This window comes from Aulonocara sp. 'chitande type north' Nkhata Bay, linkage group LG14, assembly GCF_057382095.1.
Source record: "Aulonocara sp. 'chitande type north' Nkhata Bay isolate Kocher_YH1m ecotype deep benthic linkage group LG14, A_spYH_male_GT1.1, whole genome shotgun sequence".
NCBI classification, from domain to species: Eukaryota; Metazoa; Chordata; class Actinopteri; order Cichliformes; family Cichlidae; genus Aulonocara; species Aulonocara sp. 'chitande type north' Nkhata Bay.
Genome location: NC_141357.1, coordinates 16,125,927 through 16,147,278, shown reverse-complemented (window position 1 = coordinate 16,147,278; position 21,352 = coordinate 16,125,927). Strand labels below are relative to the sequence as shown.

General features: G+C 41.1%; 2 protein-coding genes across 7 annotated transcripts in view; both read left to right on the top strand.

The window, feature by feature from the left end:
* The window catches only part of vaspb (vasodilator stimulated phosphoprotein b), a 37,525-nt gene extending 18,540 nt beyond the window's left edge, over positions 1 to 18,985 (top strand). The window contains exons 2-14 of one of the 3 annotated variants that reach the window (XM_086261220.1): positions 5,672 to 5,843; positions 8,688 to 8,868; positions 10,087 to 10,153; positions 11,424 to 11,536; positions 12,409 to 12,677; positions 12,889 to 13,028; positions 13,197 to 13,248; positions 15,373 to 15,400; positions 15,507 to 15,546; positions 15,753 to 15,809; positions 16,416 to 16,485; positions 17,388 to 17,445; positions 17,536 to 18,985. In XM_086261220.1, coding sequence (XP_086117346.1) covers positions 5,672 to 5,843; positions 8,688 to 8,868; positions 10,087 to 10,153; positions 11,424 to 11,536; positions 12,409 to 12,677; positions 12,889 to 13,028; positions 13,197 to 13,248; positions 15,373 to 15,400; positions 15,507 to 15,546; positions 15,753 to 15,809; positions 16,416 to 16,485; positions 17,388 to 17,445; positions 17,536 to 17,570 — 1,282 coding nt within the window. In that variant the 3' untranslated portion in view covers positions 17,571 to 18,985. Of the gene's footprint in view, positions 1 to 5,671; positions 5,844 to 8,687; positions 8,869 to 10,086; positions 10,154 to 11,423; positions 11,537 to 12,408; positions 12,678 to 12,885; positions 13,029 to 13,196; positions 13,249 to 15,372; positions 15,401 to 15,506; positions 15,547 to 15,752; positions 15,810 to 16,415; positions 16,486 to 17,387; positions 17,446 to 17,535 lie in introns of all 3 variants that reach the window. The other 2 variants (XM_086261219.1, XM_086261222.1) reach the window with 2 other exon arrangements.
* An 836-nt stretch (positions 18,986 to 19,821) lies between these two features.
* The window catches only part of LOC147314341 (clathrin heavy chain 1-like), a 30,582-nt gene continuing 29,051 nt past the window's right edge, over positions 19,822 to 21,352 (top strand). For all 4 annotated transcript variants that reach the window (XR_015124648.1, XM_086261210.1, XM_086261209.1 and 1 more), the window contains exon 1: positions 19,822 to 20,167. Coding sequence is in view for 3 of the 4 variants with exons in the window: in XM_086261210.1 (XP_086117336.1) it covers positions 20,126 to 20,167 (42 nt within the window). In the remaining variant the exon portion in view is untranslated. The remainder of the gene's footprint in view (positions 20,168 to 21,352) is intronic.

The window sequence follows — 21,352 nt, the reverse complement described above, 5'->3', positions numbered from 1 at the left end:
GAGGACAAAAGTAATAATTAAATGGGAATTTGTCTATACTGACACCAACAGATGTCACTGTATTTGAATTACTGTGCAAAGGTTTGGGGCAATACTTCCAAATGTTCACTTTAAAGTGCCATAACGATAATCCACAATACTGAAATCCACTGTTCCTGAAGTCACAACTATTAAAACTCACTGATGTTCTTTGTCATGCTGCACAAATTACGTATAAAGCAATAAGCGGCCTGCTTCCTGACAATACACTACATTTCTTTTTTTTCTTTTTTTTTAAGAGATGGAGGATCCGGTTAAGCGGGGAATTCGATTTAAAACATCTGTGTTTGTGCAATGTTAAAAAGTTTTTGCATGTCTGTATGTGGAGTGACGTTGTGGAACAGATTGCTGAAGTTCATTACTCACTGTCCCAGCACAACTCGGGTTTAAAATGTAGAACAAAATTATGGTTTTTGCAGGGTAGAAGGAGGAGGAAGGACTTTGATTGGGTGCTCTTGTCCGCTATCCACTCTTCACACACTGTGTGTGTATAGCTATATGTGTATGCATGTGTATGTAAACATATTATTTAAAAAAAAAAGTATCTCTTGGTGTGTTACTCGTGTTACCAAACTAAATATATGTAGACAATTATAAGGAAGGATTTATGAAGGGATAAGGCAGAAACGGGAAGTAAAAGTGATGATAAGTAGTTACTAAATAATGGAGTATTTTTTTTGTTTTGTTCTTTTTCTCTTTTGAGTTGTATTATCATGTTCAAAATAATTCCCAGTGATTCCCATCCCCAGGCACTTCATGACCTATCTATGCCCCTCTAATGCACATGCTTGTTACTTAATGACTGATGTACATGCAGATATGATAGAACTGCATCTTTAGTCTCTGAAACACAAGACACTGCAAAAATGTCTTTTTAGAACTTTTAACCTGTTTGAAAATATCTGTTAGTTGTTAACTGATGTTTGCAAACCTTAGAGGAAGAAAAATATGCACAGTTGCAGTGACTGACTTGAACCCAGTATTTTAAGAAGGGGTTTCTGTTGTTATTTTTTTTTTTTCCCCAGACAGATAACACCCACACAAATGTCTACAGGACTACAGGTAGCACAGACAACAAAAAGTCACTCTGGAAAGAGTGAGCCAACATTTAATATCAGCGCAGTTATTGTAAGACATGTGCCAAATAACACAATAACAGGAAGGCATTTTGAAGTTTGACAGCAAACCTGAAGCTGCGTGGCTGTCGTGAAGTCACTTACACACACGCATGTTTAATTTACACACTGTTTGCACCAGACATCCTCCTGTTTCGGGATATTTGCAGGCCTAAAAATTCAAGTTGTTCCTGGTTGGAGTCCACAATCCCAGACACTTAATCACTCATGAAATCCTAATGCTTGGCTCCTTACTATCCTTGTTTGTTTTTTTGTTTTGTTTTTGCTGTTCTTTAGTAAATATGGACTGAATTTTTATGAAGTTGCATAACGTATAATATATAATTAGGTATATAATATATATGGCCTTGTTTTGTTTTGTTTTTTTTTCTTCTTCTTCCGTGTGTGCATGCATGCATCCATTGTTCAGGCTGGATGAGTCCTTATTAGGCATTGCTGGCAACAGGAAGTGGGCTGGGCTTTGGTGCTGTGTCACAGGAAGTAGCAGATTGTATCACGGGCGGGACAGATGGAGGGAGAGGTGGAAGAGATGGATTAGGGGACTATAGGGAGACCATGCAGGGAAAATAAGGAGAGGAGGGGGAGGGATCGTAAAACCTTTGTTGTTCTGCATCTGCACAACTCCTCTACTCACCATTTATCGACACTTTGGTTTCTTCTGTTTTGCTGTGCTTTAAGCTGAGACACGCATGCACATTAACATGCATATATTAAGATTTACAGTTAAATGAATGAATACAGACTTTACAGTGTTTAGTGGTATTTATTTAAATGTTACACCATTACTCTGGTCCAATGTTATCAGCATACACAAGGAAAAAGCAAATATGTGTGTAGAGAAGGAATATTTGTTTATTCTAAGATCTCTGTTTTAAACACGTCTGCCCTACCCGAGATACCTGAGTAAACATGGTTTTGTTTTTTTGTTTGTCTGTCTGCATAAACCTATTAATACCACTGATGTCAGCGCACATGTGGCTGTTTTCTTCCAAAGTGTGATGAGGTGGAGGCTGATGGAAAGCAGGTGGAAGATTCCAGTGACTCGTCTGTTTGGCAGAGCACGGCACAACTTCCCGTCTTTGTCGGCTTCCATTGTTGCGTTTTGTTTGGGATCAAACTAATCTGTTTATCCAAGCAGTTATCAACACCATACTGCATTTTTAGGTTTTTTGTTTTGTTTTTTCTTCCCACGTGTAGGCTACTGATTTCTTTATGTCGCTTTGAAGACGTTAGACTTTGTGGATATTGTTAATGTGGAATATTCTCCGGGTTTTTCTTCTGACATTGGCGGCTTTTTCACTCATTTTCAGTTCATTCCTTGTTCTTATTTTTGTTCTTTGTTCAGTCACTTAAGACTGATCTATGAATCATTTCAGCATAGAAACACCACACTCAAAACATGAACCAGTTTTGTGTCTACAGATAACAGAGAACAAAGAACCAGTTGTAAAATATATCTTTAGGCTCTTTGTTGCTAGCATCCTGTTGCGAAAACACATAATGTGTTTATAATTCTTTAGTTTAATGTTTGAAATAAATGCCACAATAACACAAAATAGTAATTTTGCTCCAGAAAGGCCCAAAGAGTTATTCACTAAAACGTTGCTCAGCATAGTGTGCAGTATGTCATTAAAGAAATCAGAGGAAACTGAACAGGTGGAAGAAAAGGTTTTTGAAGGCTTGCCACTTCTATCTAAACAGTATCTGAAAGTCAGGTCCTTTAAGAAATAGTAGGAAATCTAGCCTTCAGTTGATTTTTAAAGAATCAACTAAAGAAGAAAAACGGGGAGGAATGGGTGGGGTATACCAAATGACCCAAAAAGTTCAAATTGCTATAGGTAGGTATGGAGGTCACGAGAGAGGTGCTAGAGCAGGGGTGGCCAACTCCAGGCCTCGAGGGCCAGTGTCCTGCAGGTTTTAGACATCACCCTGGGTCAATACACCTGAATCAAATGATTAGTTCATTACCAGGCTTCTGGAGAACTTCAAGACATGTTGAGGAGGTAATTTAGCCATTTAAATCAGCTGTGATGGATCAAGGACACATCTAAAACCTGCAGGATACCGGCTCTCGAGGCCTGGAGTTGGCCACCCCTGCACTAGAGGCAGGCTCTGCCATGGTTGGATGGTTATAAATGTAGAAAAGTATTTTCACTTCATTTCATTTTTTTTTTTATCCACCATGTAGTACCATCTAGAAAACCTCTAATTAGCACAGCTTCATTTTTCAGCATGACAATGATCCCAAACACACTGCCAGTGTGGTAAAAGATATGGATGTGGATAGAAAAACACACAATGTATCACTCTCAGCCATAAATTGACCTCCCCAGAACGCCGACCGCAACATTACCGAAGCAGTGTGGGATCATCTTGACAGAGAACAGAACAAAAGTCAGCCAACATCCAAACAAGACCTTTGAATGTCCTTCAAGAAGCCTGGAGGACTATTCCTGAAGACTAGTTAAATGAACAAAAGCTGCCTAAGAGATTTCAGGCTGTGCTGAAAAATAAGGGTTGACATACCAAAATTGACAAATACTGACTTCAAGATTATTAGACTTGTACAAACTTTTTTTTTTTTCTGTATTTCCATTTATGTTTGTACTTATTTCCCATTTTCTAACAAAATATATAGAGTTTTTAGACAGGAATGTACACTTCAGCTTCTTTGCAAATAAAGGTTAAGACTTCAGTGAATAAAGGACATTGTTGTTCCAGTTTAGTGTGTTTTCTGACACGTTTGAAGCTCAAACAAAGCTGGTTATATTAGTGTTGTGGGTTTTTTGAAACCTAGGACACACTGAAATGTTCTTAATCTGGCCTTGTGGGTTAGTGAGTATGAGACTAGGTTTGTCTTGAAAGACTGGCCCTCGTGACTAAAAACTTTGTTCTTCGTTCATTTGTCTGCAGTTCTTCCTCAGCTTTCCTCGTTGGCCTCTCCTGTTCCTCCCGCAGTTCACGCTGAATCCCACATAAAACACACAGCCTTTATATGATATAAATTAATATTGGTTCTTCTTTGTCCTTATACAAAAAATGCAGTGTAACTGAAATTTTAGTAGTTTGCTTAATTGTCCTTGATTCTCAGCAGTAACACAAATGAATGTTTCCAAATTTTTATTTAATTTTTTTCATTTTTGCAAACATTTCAGGTTATTAATAGAACATGTTGCTAACGTAAACAAAACAAATGAAACACTGTTGCTGTGGACTGAGTTTCCTCTTAAGGCATCTAGAGTATGTTAGGTACCCAGCTGTACCTTTAGAAGAACAAGTACCTCCACATTTTCAGGATGTTGGTATCGATTTGGTACTGAAGTATCTGTTTTTGTCACATCCCTAAAAACGACAGTCTAGTGTATTTCTCCGATGACACTCTATAGTACAAACATGTTTGCAGCAGAGCTCACAAAGACCTTTTCATGCTTTTGTCGGCTGAAGTTGCCGTCGCTACTATAAAGACCTGTGGTTTAATTTTTGTGGCTGTACTTTAATTTGGCTTTGGATCGTTTTAATTCTTCCTCGTTTTTGTGGCAGCATGTAGTGGGTGTTTTTGTTCCGGCTTGGAAGAGCAGAAATCGACTCTTAGTTGCCAGATGTCTATATTACAAAGCAGGATTTCAACTTATCTAGGTAACCCGGAGTTAACCCTGAAGTTTTCTGTAGTGTGAAGGTGGATCACTTCTTACTGGGGGGCATCACCATGGTAACGCACTCTGACCCTAACCTGCTCCGGAGCAGATTATGTTCAACAGGTATGAAATCACTGTGTACATGACAGTGTGTACATAACATCACCATTCCTGCAAGACCCCAGAGACCTCTGTATATGAAATAGGAAGGTCAGAAGTCTTTGCGTTTCTCTGACTGTCAGTAGGTTAATTCTCAGATCCAGCTTTATTACTTTTTTCCTCTGTTGGCCTCAGATTAATTTACAACAGTTTCATTGTTCCATCAGCATTAATTAGAACTAATTACATTTGGAAATTTTGCTGGCTTTCCTTCTTACCCTCAAGGAGGCTAAACTTTATTCATATCTGAGCTCTTTCTAGTCTTACTGGCTAAAACTTGCATGCATTCATACAACACTTTGAATACTGAACACTGCTTTTCCTCTGGCACACACACTCACCCTGCAGCACCTGTGTTGCTTTGATTCTATGTTGTGCGTTTTAAATTTTTCTAACATTACACTTTGCTATTCCTATGCTGCCAGTACACTGTGTTCGTGATTAGCCAGATGCTGCTAGCGCCACTCCTTCCTGTGAACCCATTTGTAACTAGAACCCTGGGTTACTGAGTCAATAACCAGTTTTATTTGGCTATAAGGGTAAATGAAGTTAACAGAAAGATCCCTTTGAAATGCTGAACTTGTGGTAGTACAAGCCTGAGTACTAGTCAGACAAAAAGTAGATTATTTAGACTTTAAAGAGTCAACTAAGCAATGCTGCAAACGAATGTTGATGATTTCTTCTTTGTGCTCTGTTTTTCAGTGAATCAAGTATTTGCCAGGCTCGGGCCACTGTGATGATCTATGACGATGGCAATAAGAAGTGGCTTCCTGCGGGCACCGGACCCCAAACCTTCAGCAGGGTGCAGATCTATCACAACCCAAGCAACAATGCCTTTAGGGTAGTGGGACGCAAGATGCAGACAGATCAGCAGGTACATCTGCCAGCTTTGGGCAGGCTTAGCATAGTGTCTGGCTTTGTGAGATGTGTGTAGTGTCTGTCATGTGGCCTGTGGGCGTCTGTGTTGTTTAAAGGTGTCTGAGTAAGCAAGAGTGAGAATACTGGGTGCCCATTCATTGACATCATTGTAAATGATACCCTAAACTGTATCTGTTTGTTATATGGAGAGTATTTACTGTAAGTATAGTTTTATTAGAAGCACTTGAGAACATTTTTACATCGTCTACCACTGTGCTGTTTATGTCCCTCCCCCCTAAACCCTCTGCCCATCCAAGAAGCCACAGGAAGGATAATAAATCACAACCAAACCTATTTTCTGTCCCCTTGTTTGGTTGCAGAGCAGTTTTAGACTCTACCTTATGTTGCAGTTATTTACACTCACTGGCCACTTTATTGGGTACACCTGGCTAGTATACAAACTCTTGCCTTCAGAACTACCATAATTATTCATGACACAGATTCAACAAAGTGCTGGAAACATTCTTCAGATTTTTTTGGTCCATGCTAACTTGTCATCACACAGTTGCTTCAGATTTGTTGGATGCACATCCATAATGGGATTCATCTGTTCCACCACATCCCAAAGGTGCTCTACAAGACGGGATGGAACCAGTCTCATGTTGTTTATGCCACTGAGACCTAAGATCGGATCAGATGACATTTTTCCAATTTTTCTGTTGTCCAATTTTAGTGAGCCTGTGTGAAATTTAGCCTCAGTTTCCTGTTCTTAGCTGACAGAGGTGGCACCTGGTGCAGTCATCTGCTCTAACCCATCTGCTTCAATGGTTCAGAGATGCTTCTCTGCATACCTTGCTTGTAATAAATGGCTCTTTAGACAGGCTTCCTATCAGTTCAAAGCACTCTGGCTCTGCTCCTCTGACCTCTGACATCTTCTTGTAGAGAACTGCCCCTCGCTGGACATTTTCTCTTTCAGACCATGCTTTGTAAACCCCATAAATGGTTGTGTGGGGAAAATCCCCATAGATCAGCTTTCTGAAATACTCAGGCCAGTCTGTGCGGCACTATCATGCCACATTTATAATCAGTTAAATCACCTTTCTTCCTCATTGTGATGCTTGGGTTGAACTTCAGCAGGTCATCTTGACCATGTGTACATGAGTTGCTGCCATGAGATTGGCTGACTAGATATTAGCATTAATGAGCAGTTGATCACGTGTACTTAGTGGCCGGTCAGTGTATGGTCTAACTAGTTTCCTCATAGTTTCTCTCTGATGTCTGTGTTTCTGAGAGAGAGAGACAGAAAGGGGGAGGGGTGGAGCAAGCAAGGCTTCTGTGGGGAGCCACTGTATTAGAAACACTATGAATTTTCATTATTTTATAAACACTGATGCAAATATGATCGCATGAACCTAGCAGACAGAAGTATTTACTTTTAGGCACAGAATGAATTAATGAAACCTGATGAAAGGTGGAGCAGGGAATCCGTTAAGTTTGCGTGTGGAGCACGATCACTGCTTCACGCCGTTTGCAGCCGTTTATCCAAACACTTGCTGCTCTTAACTACACTTATAAACAGGCCCTGGGTTACCTTATTTATCTTTAAGCCTGTGTTTTAATTCCTTTCAGTGCTTTTAATCTTACAGATTTTGCTGAGCTGAGCTTTGAATCGACTGTTGTCTTAAGCAAGAGCACTTCCACCACATTCATGCTTTTGATTACTGTCAGTTTGCGAGAGGTGCACGCAAACATGCAAAGCTGTTTTTTGTGCATTGTCAGCATGCCTTTGGCATAACATGTAGGAAAGTCTTCCTTCAGTTTTGAGTGCTCAAAGCAGAGGATAATGAAGGCGTGTCTTTGTGGTTATCACCAGATTATGACTCCCCAGCTGATAAAGGTGAACCGATTCCATGTTACAAAGCAGGGCAGCCTGAGTTTGGGTGCGTCTGTTCTTGATACGCCCGTCTTAGTGTCTCTCTCTCTCCCCTTCTTTAAACATTCAGCACTCTGAAGTGTTCCCCAGAGACGTGTCTTAAAGTGGAAGATGTTTCCTGTGAGATAGTTAGCCTGTTCAGCCATTTCCTGTGACAATTTAGGACGTAGTTTGATACCCAGTAAGGACTCTATATTTGTGTCTGACGGAAACATCCAAGTGAGTTTAGGCTTGTGGTTAATGAGAGCAGCAGGAAGAAAATGAGAATTTTCTGTCTCTCCTTTTCATGTTCTCCTCTTTCTTTTTTTCTTTTTTCTTGTGCCTGTGGTGTCTTTAGAAGTGTCTTTGTGGTGTCACGCTTGTTTTATGCATCCTGGTGTGATTTAAGACGAGTTAAAAAGCACAAGTGGAACCTGCGGGATTAAGGCTTTTCATCATGCCACAGGTTTTACTTGATTCCTTTTATCCTGATTCGTGATGCAATTCTCTTTGCATCTACACACTACCTTGCTATTTTTAAACAGGAAGACTGAAGTTGTATTTGTTTATTTTTAATGATGATGATGATGTCTACAGTGGCAGATGAACTTGCTACCCTTACATTCAGTGCATGCTGCCCCCCTGTGACAGGGTCTCCTATCCTCCCCTCTCCTCTGTGGAATCCAGAGGCTGTTAAACAAATAGTGAAATGGCATGTCAGCACATTCAGGCAAACACTCAAACCCAGAACGTTTTTCCCCAGCTCCATAAGCTTCACACCACCTGGTGGTTGGAATCTGTACCAGCATACCACAAACATTTAAGCAGATACAGTCGTGTTATGCATAAGCAGGGATATTAGGTTGTGGAGATTTTAGAAGTTGTTTTGGATATATAATTTGTTTTTAAACGACTTTGTAACTCCTCTGCTCTCTTTCTCCTCCTCAGGTTGTTATAAACTGTCCAATCATTAGAGGCCTCAAGTATAATCAGGCCACACCTAATTTTCACCAGTGGCGGGATGCCCGACAAGTTTGGGGACTCAACTTTGGCAGCAAGGAGGATGCTGCTTTATTTGCCAATGGCATGAGCCACGCTCTGGAGGTCCTCAACTCCATGGCAGACGCAGGTAAATTAGCATCTGTATCTACTCCATGGACTTTGCTTATGACTCCAGCACGAATGAAAACGTCCCAAACTTACAACTTCCTGTTTTGTGGTAACTTATCAGCCAGAACATGGTAAACATTATACTAACACCACACAGATGTGTTTCTTGTCAATCAGTTAGAGAAAAAAGGCATGTGATTGAGCTGATATTAACACCGCCCTGGACCGCATGAAACACCTTGCTAACAAGCTTCCTTCAAGTGATGAGTATGATTCACAGTGATGTACAACAAACAGGGTAGCTGGGTAGATATAAAAAAGTCAAATAATGTTATTTGTTTGGCCTCGTGCTGCTGTGCTGGCTACAGTTGTGCACAGAGTTGGTGTAAATGCATGAAAATTACTCACTCAGATCACATTTTGTCATTTAGACGTAGACTTTATTAATTCCACACTGGGGGAATTCACATGTTACAGCAACACTGGATTTATTTATTTATTTTTAAATAAGGAAAAAAAATGATACAAGTGTCATTTCTACTATTTACAAATGGTTGCTATATACAATAAGTATTTGTCATTGTCATATTTTTCATATGTGCATAAAGTGCAGTGGGAGTAAACCTTTATTTTTGTAGGTATCTATTGTGTGTAATGTACAGTCTGACCGCTGTTGGGATGAAGGACCTGCGATAGAGCTGCGTCCTACACTGTGGCTGTTAGAGTTAAACACACTATTTCTTAGACATCAGTCCACACGTGTCCATCCAATCCTGTTAAATAGAAAATAGTTTGAATATTTCCTCAGAAGGAATCCTGGTATTCATCGAACACATAATTAGAACTTCTGTTGTTGTTTTGTTTTGTTTTTTTAAAATGTGTTCATTTTTAACAGTTTCAGCACTTATTCATAGTCAGTGTTGTTCTTACCTCTGCTTATTTACAACAGCTGGCTATTTAAATGAATACTCTGCATATCCTGTGTCGCTGAGCCATGAAAAATACTTGATAAAATGTAGCATTGTAAATGCTTGATTAGTGGGCACCACCCATTTGAGGTCCCTGTGTGTCATATCGTGGCTGTCCACACTGTCTGCAGACTTTGTACAGTATCAACAGCACAGATATAAAAAAGTGTGTACGTCTGTAAAAGCACAGATTGGATAAACTTGAGCGTGTCAGGAGTTATTGCTTCATAGTAATCATCACAAATGTTTTCTATTTTCTGTTTTGGCAGGTTATGCTACCCTCCCCCGCCCCATGTCAAATGGGCCTTCTCCTGAAGAGCTTGAACAACAGCGGAGGTACCTTGAAGACTTTCTGCTAAATGCAGTCCGCCTTCTTCACTTTGCTAGTTGTAATCCACCGCTGGTCGCATTTTACTGCTTCTCCGCTTGCATATCTTCTGGGCTTGGTTCAGCTGATAACTCTGATTACATTTCCAGGTTTCAGCTTGGTCGTAAATGACTGTTTGTTTAATAATCAGATATTTTTTCTGATTCTTTTTTGTTTACCTCTTATGTGAGCTTACGGTACTGTGCGGCCATGTGAAGTGTATGTTTTCTAACTGATGCAAACAATCTCCTGGGTTCAGTTGCATAACAATCAATAGCAAGTCGAGCTGTTTTGGCTCTGCAGTAGTCCACTTGGCAGGGTTAGGGCACACACGCATATGCAGAGGATTTGATGGCATTAGCTTGACGCTGACGCTGTTAAAGCCTTAGTCAGCCCGTGTAGTTTAAAGGTTAAAAAGACAGTAAAGTGGATGCTGCTTACATTTTCCCGCCATGTCTCCATCAGCCTGTCCCATCAGCGAGACACTTGGACTCGCATGGACTAAGCATTAACCTTTTAATCTTATTTACACTAAAAGGTGATAAAGATCAGAGTCTAGGTGGATTTTATAATCGGCATTGCTGCTTGCCTGGCTGTCTCATTATCCAGTGGCGCGCTGAGGCTCAGGGAGCTTCTAAAACCTTAAAAGTCCAACAGAGATGCAGGTGTTTGTGGGTAATATTTGCAGCTGTAAACATCGATGATGTTCAGCAGTTGTGAAAAGAGGCAGAATAACAGACATGAATGCGATCGCCCCTCACCCTTTCCTTGGCTCGCTGCTTGACATCATGTGTGATTACGGGCATGTGTGTGGCTCTGCACTTTAGTGTGTGTACACTGTGTACAGTGTATGTGTGGTGCTCTGTAATCAGCTGTTATGAGTGGCAGATGTGTTGGGGAGAGGAGAGAGATGTAGCCAACCGAGGTAACTCGCATTGGATCATTTTGACCAGCTGTGGACTTTTTAGTGATAGACTAATTAAAAGTGAAATTCACCTCATGTCCTTTTACCAAATTCTCTAGATTTTATAAAACTGTTTGTTTGAAATGTTAGAAGTTGCCCTGAAACAGCGGCTGGTGCATAAATAATTCAGATATCTACAGGACACTTGCACATGATTCAAGGCTTTCTGAGTCTCAGACTTTAATTTAATTGTGGGCCAGTTTATGGTAATTGCTCTTGGTTTATTTTAAATGTGTTCACATACAGATGTGACAGATTTGTTTGTTTGTGCACAGGTTGGAGCAGCAGAGGTTGGAACAGCAGGACCGGGAGCGTCAGGAGAGAGAAAGACAGGAGCGGGAGCGGCAGGAAAGAGAGAGGCTGGAAAGAGAAAGACAAGCTGCTGCAGGTCAGGAAACACCTGCGCTGGTCAACATAACACCACTTGACATTAATACACTTCAGTTTTGTTCTGTTTCAGCGTTATACTCAGATAAATGTGCAGCACATGATCGCCCTGAAGGGAAAGCTGGAATTCATTCTGCGTACCAAAAACAACAGGGGATTTTAAGACTGATACAGGGTCGTGTCAGACAGAGGTTGTGACTTTTTCTTTCACTGGCTGAATTTTTGTTTTTTTGTTTTTAAACGTTGATGGAAAATCTGAAGGCTGTCCCTAATTCTGAACCGTAATAGTAAATGATTCATGCACAACACCGTCGAGAACTGTGCTCTCAACATCTGTGCCGCGTCTTTCTTGACATCAGACATCATATATTAGAATTGTCGATCAAGGTCTTGGAGTGTCTGTATCCACAAGCAGTCACAGAGGGGGTGCAGCTGCACCGGGTACAAAACCATGCTGCTGGATGCTCTCCAGATAAACCAAGTGCTTATAGGATTGGGAAGCAGATAAGATGCTGCTGGTAATTCCAGTGTCCAGCAGAGTGAAAATTCAGCATTCAAATCACAATTAAATCAGACATTAAAAGTGGTTTGTCCAACGCAGAAAAATATAAAACCACTAGACATGGAGCATCAATCAAGCTGTTTAAGTTAAATTGGAATTTTTAGATGCAGGAGCTGTTTTAGTGCTTTAGGTGCTGCCTCTATGCTCTGTTTATGCTTTTGACAGTTTTAGATAGTGAGGATCAGTCATGCCCTCTGTATCATACAGAAGCCATCTAAGCATTGTTTTGAATTTTGTTTACCTGCGTCATGCTGTCATTGGTGTGAATCTTCTCTGAATACTTTGCAAACTGATGGTCCTTCTCTGTCCAGTTCCTCCAGCCCCTCCAGCTCCTCCACTGGCCACTGGAGGCCCCGCTCCTCCACCGGCTCCTCCTCCACCCCCTGGCCCTCCTCCAGCTCCTGCCCCTCCTCCAGCAGCTGGCATCCCCCCGCCTCCGGGACCACCTCCCACAGGACCTCCCCCGGCCCCACCCCTGCCCACTTCGGATGGCGGAAATGGCATTGGCGGTGGGGGAGGAGGGGCAGGAGGGGGCTTGGCGGCTGCCCTTGCAGGAGCTAAACTCCGCAAAGTATCCAAGGTGTGTATGTGCCAGATTTGACTGTTACTTTGCCGCTGCTGTTAAAGGCCTCGTTAGCATACAATTGACAAATCACTCAATCTGTCATGTGCTTCTCTCATTATTCTAATTGGATATTCCGCTGTTGTAATGACACAATACTAAGAGTTATTTAGAGATGTAGATCTGTGACACCACCATTCATCCTTTTGCTATTTGCTGCCCTCAGCAGGATGATGGCCCGTCTGCTCCTCCAACTCCAACTCCAGTTTCCAGAACTGAGTCCACCCGCAGCAGCAACGCATCCATTGGAGGAGGAGGAGGAGGAGGAGGGGGTTTGATGGGTGAAATGAGTGCCATCTTGGCACGCAGGTGGGTGACGCCACAGGTTTGAAGCCACATAAGGTTTTATATTAACTAGTTACAATCTTCACTTGTCTTTTGATCAATAATCATTTATTACATGCGTTATATTCAGTCAGCTCTTGCAAGTTTTTCTGCTTGATTATTAAACTTAGTATTTTTATTTTCCTTTATCAGGAGAAAAGCTGCAGACACTGGAGAGAAGCCACCTGTGAAACCACAAGATAATGTGAGGGTCGGCTTTTTGTCAAATTGTTTTTGTAATGATAATTTTATTCTTGGACTTTATTAAAGTAGCTTTGCATCCTTTATAGTTCAAATAGCCCTTATTTATGTCTTGATGCATTCTCAATCATCCAATAGAGTAAATCTCCAAAAAGTTGATTCTGTTCACCTGGACTTAGCGTTTTGTGGGAGAAACGTTTCGTCACTCATCCAAGTGACTTCTTCAGTCTCAGCTGACTGCAGGTTTCCCCAAATATTATAAACAGTGCATTTGCATAATGACTGAAACCAGCCCACTGAAGGAACAATGGGCTGGGAGGTCAGTTCCTTAATTTTAATTGTGCAAATTCTCATACGTGTCAGGAGTATCGGAGCAGTTGAGACGCATTTTTTCTAAACACCGGGTCTCTGTGGCTTTTAAACCCCAAAACACGCTGCGCCAAAAACTGGTCCACCCCAAGGATCGGGTCCCCCGACACAGAGTAACATAGTGTACGCTGTTAAGTGCCAGGAGGATTGCCAGGATTTATACATCGGGGAAACCAAACAACCTCTGGCGAAGCGGATGGCACAACACAGAAGAGCTAACTCGTCAGGCCAGGACTCTGCAGTCTGTTTACAGTCTGTGGACACTCTTTCAATGAGGATGTACACATCCTGGACAGGGAAGAACGCTGGTTTGAGCGCGAAGTCAAGGAGGCCATTTACGTGAAAAGGGAAAGACCATCTCTGAATCGAGGAGGGGGCCTAGGGGTACATCTTACGCCATCTTACAATGCTGTGTTTGCAGCCATTCCCCAACTCTCTGTGAATGGTACTCATGGCTATTGATCAGTGGGTTTTGGTCAGTGGTTGTTGATCAATGGTCATGAGAATTTGCAAAATTAAAATTAAGGAACTGACCTCCCAGCCCATTGTTCCTTCAGTGGGCTGGTTTCAGTCATTATGCAAATGTACTGTTTATAAGATTGGAGAAACCTGCAGTCAGCTGAGACTGAAGAAATCATTTGGATGAGTGACGAAACGTTTCTCCCACAAAAAGCTACATCCAGATGAACAGAATCAACTTTTTGGAGAACCCTTATTTATCTTACAGTGAGCCTCGACCCAGCCCCATAGTTCATTCAATATATAAAACAAGCCGTTACTACTAGCTACTGATATACTCTCCCCTGTAAGCCAGCTTTGTCCTGATTGGTTGCCCCTCGTAAATAAAACATTTAAACAGCAGGTGGGTGGGGTTTCTATGGAAGCCCGTTTCCGCCACTAAAAAAAAAAAAAAGCTAGTATCCATAACTCGAAATTTCGAGTTATTATCTCGAAATTTCGAGAAATATAACTCGAAATTTCGAGTTACTTTTCTCAAAATTTCGAGTTAGCTCTGCCAATCAAAAATATACGTGAATGAGGTCGCTTTCTTGTTACCCGGAAGCATATGGCGCAGGACCGCGCACTCAAAAACGGATCCCAACAAATTAAAGTATGTTTGCTGATAGTAACACCATGTGATTCAGCTAATAACACAGGGATTTCATCATTTGTGAAGCCAGGCTGAAAACACTCAGCAATCTGTGCATTCATGACTGGATGTAATACCGGTAGCTTAGCTGTAGCATTTGTAGCTGAGGGCTTCAGCTTCCGGGTAACATGGAAATGACGTCATTCACGTAGATTACTGATTGGCAGCGCTAACTCGAAATTTCGGTTGCTTTTCTCAAAATTTTGAGTTAATATGTCGAAATTTCGAGATAATAACTCGAAATTTCGAGAAAATAACTCAAAATTTTGAGTTATGGATCCTTTTTTTTTTTTTTTTAGTGGCGGAAACGGGCTTCCATAGGTTTCTGTGCTCACGTTGGCAGGTTATTAAACATTGCCAAGAGTAGAATAAACGGTTGAAGCCTGAGTTTTCAACTCACACTTACAGATAAGATGTCATCATTTGACACCAGTATCATTGTAACATAACAATATAGACATGCCAGAAAGTAATGAGAAGCATAATCGGTTCCCTTTATGTAACACCAGACAAATGTAGAGTGTTTTTACATGTAACCAACCACTCAAGGCTGAGGATGACTCACTGTTAAGAGAAGTCTCCATGTTTTTTCTTCCCTCCTCTCCACAGGATGAGTCAGAGTCTCCAAGTCAAAGTGGTGAGAACTGAACAGTTTTGTCTGTAGCATGCCACCTACGTTCATTCTGATATACTGATATGAGTGAAGATTAACAACTCGTGTTTTCATACATTTTCTTTTTCAGACGCCGTCAGAAGACCTTGGGAGAAACCTTCTATGATCAGGTGAGCCAAGACGCAGTTATTTCCCTGCAGTAAATCTGTCACCTCCAGGTGTCCCATGTGTCGGTTCACCCTGTTCACCAGTGTGCGCACGTTTTTGTGTCCACCCCTGCGTCTTTGCACAAACGTGAGTTTTTTGTGCGTGTGTGCGAATGTCGTCCATTTTCATTTTAAGAGCGAGAGTGTGTGTGTGTGTGTCTCACTAACAGGAATAACTCCATCCCCAAGAGCATGGACTCCACTTCCTCATTGTCCCAAGTTCCCAGGTATACATGTGCCCCATTAATTCATGACCTTTAGCACCCCTTCCTTTATTCTTCCCTCTCAAATCTTCATGCTGGGGTAGCATATTTTACAGTTGATAGCACCATCTAATGGATGGGAGAATGGCGTGCACCCAAGCTACCCGTAGATGTAGCAGCTGAGTGTGCCGTCTCTGAAAACTGACTAATAAGATGGGAGCCTGGGTCTATGATTCATGCTTATTTTCAAGTCACTTCTCTCAGCTGGGGTTGGCTCTGTCCTCTCTGACATCTTTGATGGCTTTGTTTGTCTCTATGTTGTAGTTCAAGAACATACACGTAGTTTTTGTGGTAAAAGGTCCTAACAGAGCCATACACTACTCTTAAACCCGTGCTAGCTAGATCAGTTAATATCAGGCATTAATTTATAGCTCGTCAGCATCCTTCAGCTTCAGAAAGGTAGGTTAATGAGTTTACATAGGTTAACCTTCATTTCATTTCTGCATTCTTCCATTCACTGGTTCTTCATTTGCTCTATACTGTGGCAATGCATTTGATGAATATGTTGCACCTGTTTTGTGGAAAGATAAACATAAAATATTTGCATGTCTGTTTCATGTTTTGTTACAGGGCAAAGGCTGCAAGCAATAATAATGAAGCAAGTGGAGCCGATGACTCAGATTTAGAGAAAATGAAACAGGTAAATATGCTCATCGACCCAGCGATCGTCAGTACTTGGCCAAAACAGCCACACTTGAATGTTTGGATCTGAATTTTTGTTATGTAAATGAGAAAGCTGATTTCTCTAAAGCTTCTGATACTCGTTTTGTTTTGCATGAATCTGGCTCCATTTGAATATGCTGGCTTGAGGTCACTTTTTGACAACAGTTTGACAATGGCAGTCTCAGACTGTTGAAATGAAGGTAGTTTGTAGCTTCCAGCTGTTTCCAGGAGTGTGTTGTTGAGTGTGTCACAAACAGGTTGGTGTGCGTTTATGCAGCTGGCACAACAGCAATAATATTAACTACTGACAATAATTACATTCCCAGCTTGGGACAGGAGCAGTCCGGATCTTATCACAGATGTGGTGTATATAATCATACTTCACAAGCTCCTGTTATTTCTAATCTGATGTGTGGGATGTTTATTCCCATAGCTACACATAGGAAGTGGCCTCTTTAGTTATCAAAGCATCTATCAAAATAAAGCTGCCATGCAAAAAGACAGTCTGACCTCATGCATTATGTCACTGTTGTACTGTTAAATCTTGCAAGCAAACTGCAGGTAATGTGGATCGTCATTGTGTTTGCAGATTTCCATAAAAATAACCCATGCCTAAATGACAGAATTCAGTCCAGTTGATAAAGCCAACAATGTTATAGGTTTCATGCATGAAAAGGTCTTAATCCTGACAGAGGTTTAGAGAAACCTAAATTTTTCTGGTCAACACCAATGCATTGTGTTCTGCCACAAGTCAGAAAAATATATGTTGTATGTATATGGAGATTTCACATGTCACCTGGTTACTGCAAATAAACATTTTTTTTTTCCTAAATCACAAATGTATTGCCATGGCTAACGGTTTGTCCTATTTTTCTGCAGGAGATCTTGGAGGAAGTGCGGAAAGAACTACAAAAAGTCAAAGAGGAAATTATTGGAGGTTAGATTACACTTTGAAAAAAAAACTTTAATTTTGCTCCAGTATCAGCTACTTTGTGTACTTACTGTGTGTTTCTCTTTGCTTTCACAGCCTTTATTCAGGAGCTTCAGAAGAGAAGCACATAGTTCTGCTGAGCGTCAGGTGTAACAGAGGGATGCGATGGGTGGAGCTGATCGAGGTCCGCTGAGGCCTTTCCTCCACGTCACCCTCTCATGTAGCCCAGGGATTTCTCTTTATCGTCTACACATTTTCTCTTCTCTCTCTCTTACACAAACACATGAGCATATGTGCTTACTGTACAACATCCATATTCACTTCATCTTAATGGTAACCCAGGGAACCTCCTCAAGTCGCCATTTGGCACTTTTTAACCATCACTTGCTTTTATTGCAGCGGTGATGTCCCCATCTGTACCATCTCTTCCCGCTCAGCCGTCCCGTCGTGCCCTTTTTGTGTCCCGTTCATCTGAATCATTTCAGAGCACTTAACTACCGCCAGAGTTGCTCTTGCAAGTTTGCCATCTCTAACCCCTCTTTGTTGCAGAACCCCTGCTGCTTGTGTCCTCTCCTTCTGCTATCAGATGCACCATTTTTCCTGGTAGAGAAGTCTTCAGTATTCAGGCACACTGTATTAGTCATATTTTTTACTGTAATAGAAAGAGGCTGGCATGCTGGGATCATTTTCTCCTTTTCTCAGTTGCCATGAAAATATTGAGACTTCTGCTAGTCTGTGTGGCAGCTGGATGTGGAGAGGGGAAAAAAATCAAACGAAACAGTGAAGCCATCTTCTTTAATACTGCAGCATATCTCAGTCAAGTGGACTTTAAGCTCCCGCCAAAGACTAAGAACTAAAGCGGCACAACGAAAGCCTTCACACTCCTGCTGCACAGAGATACTAGAGGAAGAGGAGACAAGCAAAGGGAAGTGTTCAACCAGAGTGCTGTGAAAGAGGAGTATGTTGTAGTTTTATGATGTGAGAAACTTATTCTCTTTGCATTGCACTTGTTCCAGAGGATGTGTGTGTGTGTGCGTGTGCCACACCGCCTTGATAGACTATTCCCTCTCACTTAAAATGAGACCTTATTCATTGGCCAGTGTGGCGCTCCTGCTGTCCACTGTGCTTCCGCTTGTTGTTATATTTTTTTTCTTTGTTTTGTTGTGTTTTTTCCCTTCTAGATCCGTTTTCTAATTTTGAAACATGAAAAATGGCCATGATGAGGTCAATTAATTTGGCCATGACCAACTGCCTTGAGAATAAATATATAAATATATATATATATATATGGAAAATATATATTTGTTTTGAGGGAAATGTTAGCAAAAAAGGTGTTTCTATTTTAATTGAAATGACTGGTGAATGGGAATTTCATTATCTTTTTTTTTTTCAATGATTTGTTTTCTAATGAAATGTTTTGTTGTTTTTTGTTTACTTTCTTTTTTCTAGAGTCTAGGCTTTTTACACTGAAATATAAAGAAAACAGCTTAGAGACACTGGATTAGAAATGCCTTTATAGTCGAATACAGTTGCTTCTTGAAACGCATCACTTTGTCTGGACTCATCTTTTCTATTGTATTTGAATTTTATGGAGTGTGGGCTCTGCTGCACACATTTTGCTATATTTAAAATCCTAAACTATTTATGCATAAAAATGTTTACTTAGAACTTGGGAAATTGTCAGTCTTCTTTTGGCTGCTCCCTTTTAGGGTTCCTCATGACAGATCATCATCCTCCATCTCGCCCTATATCTAGCATCCTCTTATGTTACCCCATCAGTCTGTATGTCCTCCATCACTACATCCACAAACCTTCTCTGTGGTCTTCCTCTTTTCCTCCTGCCTGGAAGCTCGATATTCAATATCCTTTCTCCAGTATATCCACTATCCCACTTCTCCACATGTCCAAACCATGTCAGCCTTGCATCTCTGATTTCTGTCTCCAAAGCGCTCAACCTGAGCTGTGTCTCTGATATACTGATTTGTAATTCTGCTTACTCCCAATCAAAATCTGAACATAGATCTTGGACAGTAGTAAAACAAAAATCAGCATCTGAAATATTTTCCACATAAGGGTTGTGTACTTTTTAAAATTGTGTATTTTATTTATTTTTTATTCTAATAACGTCTGAAGGGTTAAATTTTTACGTATATGCTGTCAGATTTGATAAAATAGCATTATTATTTACGGAACTGACGTACATGTCCAAAAAACTAGTTTATTTTTATACAAAATTACAATGTATGCAACTTTATCGAGTAGAAACATTTTTCATATTATTTCTTAGTTAAATTGGGGTGAACTTCTTGTCCATACGTTCAGGGCCAGAGCCAGTGCCCTTCCAGAGATCCCTAGATGCTTCCGGACTGGGAAGGCTGTGAGCCGTTTCCGCCGCCATTGCGGATTTTGGACAGAAGATCAGCCATAGCCACTGCTATCCATCGATGCAGTGCAGAAAGCATACACAGAAGGGGGGGGCATATTTAACATTTTTCCACTGATATCTCACTTCGGAAACACGATTACCCACAGCATCTTGCCTATTTTAAAACGGTGCTATCGTTTTCACCGACTGGCTCCGACCTACACATTCAGTGAGGAGGTCGTAGCTAGCGCGGTGCTGCTGCTGCCTAGCTAGCTGTACGACCAGAATTTCAGGACTCCGGAGAAGCTCAAGGAAACAACCATGGCTCAAATCCTGCCTATCCGCTTCCAGGAGCACCTGCAGGTAAAGTGGTCGAATCTAGTAGCTATATCGTTTCCTTACATTCTCTTTGATCCCTTCATTTTCCGGCTTAACGGTCGTTTTGACAGCTTTCTAGTTCAGCTAGCGTTAAACGTCAATAACCGCAGCAAATGAATGACCTCCCATCCCCCGTTTAGCCAGCAGCTAATAACTAGCCTCTCATGCTAGCTCCTCATTCATTGTACTGATGCTGTCACTCGCGGCCAGGAGGCGAAACTAGTTAACGACAATCACCTTTTCTGACCTTGAGTGACTATTTATTGGGTTGTAGCGTATGACTGATGCACGGCCACGTTTTGGTCTGTTCAGCGTTATTTCAATATCGAATTAACGTTTGGACCTTGTGAGGCGAAACATTCCAATCGCTGACCTGCATAACATGAACGCATAGTATAGCTGTTTAAAGCATGCTTTATGTTATTGTCATGTGCCCATTTAAGTTATGAGCCGTGAAACCGTGGTCAGTTGCAGTCTGACTAGACTCAGAGATGCTTCACGTCATAGAGAAACGTTATGTCACGACAGGCCATTTTTTACTGCTGAAGGGAGAGTCGGGTTATTCTTTAGGGTTTTTCTGACTGAAATGTAACCCATTCATCGCGTTATCTGAAGTGAACCAGGTGGTCCATTCAGTCTGCCAAAAGAATACGATTTTGTTCTGCTGTCCACATTCATATCAGTCAGTCATCTGGTACATCCCAGCTTCTGGCTGTATTGGATATACCCAAGGTTCCCAACCATAAATCAAAGCTTGAACCCCTGTGGAGATTTTGTTTATACTGTGACCCTTGGATGACCTTTTGCCAAGCTTCAGGTATTTTTTGTTAACTAAAGGCACAATTGAAATAAGCATACTTGACATCATTGGCTTTTTACAGTGAAGAATGTACTGGAGATGCACCAGCTATGCATTTCTGGGCCAAAAAATATATATAAACAAACAATTTGCCCTGTGTAGTATGTTGCATTACTACAATATTATTATCTCCCCCTGCTGGTAATGCAATTTCTGCATGCGTGTCCATTTCACGTTTTGGACGGGCAATGCGTGAAATGAACATGGTAGACCAACATGTCTGTTACACGTTTTGCTGTGATACTGGGTTGCATAATTTGTTTTTTTTTTTGTTTTGTTTTTTTTTAATTAAAAAAAATAAATTTTTCTTC